Raw genomic sequence first — 3,763 nt, 5'->3', positions numbered from 1 at the left:
ATCAAATGAATAAAATAACTAGCATATGATATACAACAAACTATAACATCAGTTTCAAAACCTCAATAAATTGTAATCTCATAAGTTTTCCAGTAGATACATACTAATGATAGAAACATGTATCTATGTATATATATAAAGATACCATACAAAAATATAGACAACCAGAATATTTTATCACCAATAGTTCATAAATGAGTAGTACAATCATAAGTAAAGGTAGTATGTTGATTTGTGAATGTAGAATGTTCTAATTTTGCTAATTTGACAATTATTAGTGAACGATGGTAATATATAACTTTCTGGTCTTTATGATTTCCAACGAAATTCTTCATCACAAAATTAACAGATGAAGTTAATTTGCAAGTCATAAGAAAACTGATCCAGAAATTAGTCATTAAATGCACAATAGTGGATAGTTTCATAGCAACTCACACATAGATGCACAAAAAGTATAAGAATGGCAATACAACAAATAAACTACCTTAGACCAAATTTTAGCATAGATCGTCAGTTAAATAAAGCTGTTTGTCAAATCACCAAGATTCTATAAGAAACACTGAAGAAAAAAAGAAAACCACAAAGAAAAAATACTAAATTGGAGGCTTGGAGCTATTGGGGTTGCTTTGAATCAAAGTAACCACCCCAGCATTGATATCTGGCTCTTGAAGTCTTCCTACAGCCACCGTTTCGAGGTCCTTGCTGCTGTCAGAGGAGGTGTTCTAGCATCTCTCTCCTTCTTATCTAAACATAACCTTGTTCTTAGTATGATGAAATTGAAAAACATATTTATAGAAAATTGGCAGCTCTAAAGGTTTTAACTTACATGGTACTGGCTTCCCTTCTAGCAAAGATATGCGATTCGACCCGGATCCATGAATTCTATGTATCTTTTCCGTGAACATGCACGGTGAGTACACTGAATTAAACAACCTTTATTATCAGTATATACATTAAACATTTAAATTGAAGTTATAAGGTTTGAAAAAATTTTGAAACTTACCTGTGGGAACGACTATTCCTATTGTTAAGTGCAACGGAATTGACAGCACGGTTGACCTCACTGAGTTTCATGAGGGTCAGAACGTCAGCTGTAGATGTCACCAGACACAATGTAGCATAAGGAAGACTTAATTCATCATCATTGCAGCTCCTAATCTTTAATTTATCATCTGTTTTGTCCTAAGTAAGTAGGTCTCTAACTTGTTCATTGTAAATCTCGACCATTTGAACTTAAATGTCATATGTCATAATGTCTTTCCTGTCATTAGACATTCGAAACAAATCGTTAACAGCAAGATAATTGTGTTGAGGAGATAATTTTCATTAAAATCATTACCATGTTTTCATTATGAAGAGAAGCAGCAAAGTTTCCATCAATATTTTCTTTGGCTTCCAAGATGCAATCAACCAGTAGCTTCACAAGTGATTCTACATTTCCTCTACATCCAATAGAGTAATTAGAAAGAATATAATTAGATGAGTATGAAGAATGCTTTGAAATCGCTTTCAGCAGCAATTTTTTTATCACTTGCAACCAAAACAACTAACAAAACTAGCATCATCTCGCAGGGCTTCCTCTCTTTAGTTTCGAGAAGAAGCTCCACGAGAACGGCAACTGTGCCGGCCTCTGCCGCTCTGATCCTGTTTCTCCCCCACGAAGAGATCTGGATCAGAGCGTGGAGGGCGGCTTTTGTTGCCTTGTGAGAAATCTGGTCCTTCAAAACCTGAACTAGCTCCACGAATAACTCGGTTCTTAAGTGAAGAAGGTGAACCGGTTCAGCCACCTCACACATTGATTTCAGCATGAAAACTGCGTAAGCTCTTGAATCGTATGTTCCTTTCTGCAAAATCCTCGTTAGAGAATTCACAAACTCTCCGTTCTTGAATCCTATGAGATTCTTCAATCCAGCTTCGGATACATGAAGATTGTAGAGCATGCTTAGTGCTTCATCGGAGGGACTATTCTTCAAAGCTTCATCATCATCATCGTCGTCGTGATGATCAGAAGAAGAACAATCGATGTTGTTGTTGACAACGGAAGCCAAGAAGTCAACGGCACCAGCAGCTTCCATGCACCTTTTGTTTGTTTCGCTTCCAGAAGCAATGGATTTGAGCTTTCTGAGACACTTGATCTGGTTGACGGTGGTGGAACGGGAAGCATCTTTGAGGAGCTTTGAGATCTGGTTTCTGTTGACCGGTGGTTTAGGTGTGGGAATCCTTTGGATGCCGTAGGAAGCGTTGATGGTACACCATGACTGAATCAATCGGCGAAGAGTGTGGTTTGGAGTTAGATCGGAGAAATCAGAAGAAGATAGTTGTTGCTTGGTTACGGGGCAGGTGTTGTTCTTGGCGGAGAAGAGCCATGTCTCGATGCTCTCTCTGTCGTAGGTGATGCCGGTGGAGACGGTTACTGGATCCTTCATGATTTCAAGCGAGATTGGGCAGAGAAAGAACGGAGGAACGTCGATCTCGTTATCCATGGATCTGAATCTGAGGTGTGATCTGATTTAATTTGATTTGTTTTCTTTCTTGAAAGTTGAAACTTGAGTTGAGAGCTGAGAGCTGAGGAATGAGGAGAGAAGAGGAAGGAGAAGGGTATTTATAGTGGTAAGCGCGTGTTATGAACGTGGGGAAAGTCAAAACACGCAAAAAAGGGGGGAAGGATGGCATGAAGCGACTTTTCAAAAGAAAATAATGGAATGGAAGTGGTGAGTAGGAGTGGCTTTATTATTATTACTATAATATAACTTGGTCTGGTCGTAAACGCGAACGAGACAATGGATTCATGAATCAATAATAATAGCACATGCGCCAATGCACCCTTAATACTACTGCTACTTGCTAATGCTAGCTCGCCTCTCTTATTTAACCCTCTTTTGATTTTGACTTTCTCCCTCCTTTCCCCCTTATCTTAAACGTTAATTTGACGGCTGGCCGACATATCATCAAATTGCACTTCGTTTACATTTTCGCAACTGCCAACTGGGAGCGTCTAAATAAATTACTTTAGTTTTACAAACCTTACCATTTATATATATGTAACTGTCCATTATCATTACAAATTTTATTATATGTACTTCTATTCATTTATTATAATACAATCCTATTTTATATTATTATATAATTACTCATGGAAATTAACTTTTCATGATTATGGTAATAAAATATAAATTTTCAAAAGTATTTTAATTGATTTAGGTCGTTTGTGATGTATTATGTTAATTGATATTATATTATTATTGTATTATGTAAGGAAAGGGGGCAATGGTTCTCCTAAATTTTTTTTAATTATATAAAAATTTTAATTTAATTCTTCTAAAATATTTAGTTTAGTTTTTTTATATTATAAAATTAATTTTTGTCCTTTTCTACAGTTTAGTCTAGTTCTACTTCTGATTGGATTGAATTGAGTTAAAATTTATTTTAAATATTGTGAATTAAATTAAATCAAATTAAAAATTTTATGTTTTTTTTCTTTACATTTTGTACACATATGAAAGACACAAAGTTATTCTTTGAATCTTTAAAACATAATGACATAATCTAACAATATTAAAAAATGAAAATGAAATTAAGAATTTAGATCTTAGAACAAGGGTTAAAAAGTAAAAAAAATAAAAAATATTATTAATAGGATTTTCAGTGTAATTGAAATTAAACACAGAGCTGGATAATGGAAGACTGGTTCGTTTGAATAGGTGGTGGGCCGCGGTGCTGGTCCATGGCTCCATGTTGTGTTATTCCGTCACTCGCCTTTGCT

The 3,763-nt window shown here is 35.3% G+C and overlaps 1 protein-coding gene and 1 long non-coding RNA gene across 2 annotated transcripts; both read right to left on the bottom strand.

Moving 5' to 3' along the window:
• Window positions 1–417: 417 nt before the first annotated feature.
• On the bottom strand, window positions 418–1,472 carry LOC127742371 (uncharacterized). The gene is made up of 4 exons (XR_008003556.1): window positions 1,340–1,472; window positions 1,004–1,261; window positions 827–919; window positions 418–744 (listed from the first exon to the last, which is right to left on the bottom strand). It is a non-coding gene; the product is annotated as an uncharacterized LOC127742371 (long non-coding RNA).
• A 74-nt stretch (window positions 1,473–1,546) lies between these two features.
• Window positions 1,547–2,586, bottom strand: LOC107471540 (E3 ubiquitin-protein ligase PUB23; the record flags this gene model as incomplete). Its single annotated transcript, XM_016091028.3, is given in 1 exon segment — window positions 1,547–2,586. A coding segment is annotated over 1 exon segment (937 nt), but the record flags the coding sequence as incomplete, so codon positions are not given.
• Between the last annotated feature and the right edge of the window lie 1,177 nt (window positions 2,587–3,763).

Source organism: Arachis duranensis, chromosome 10 (genome assembly GCF_000817695.3).
Source record: "Arachis duranensis cultivar V14167 chromosome 10, aradu.V14167.gnm2.J7QH, whole genome shotgun sequence".
Lineage (NCBI taxonomy): Eukaryota > Viridiplantae > Streptophyta > Magnoliopsida > Fabales > Fabaceae > Arachis > Arachis duranensis.
This window is presented reverse-complemented; position numbering and strand designations above follow the sequence as displayed.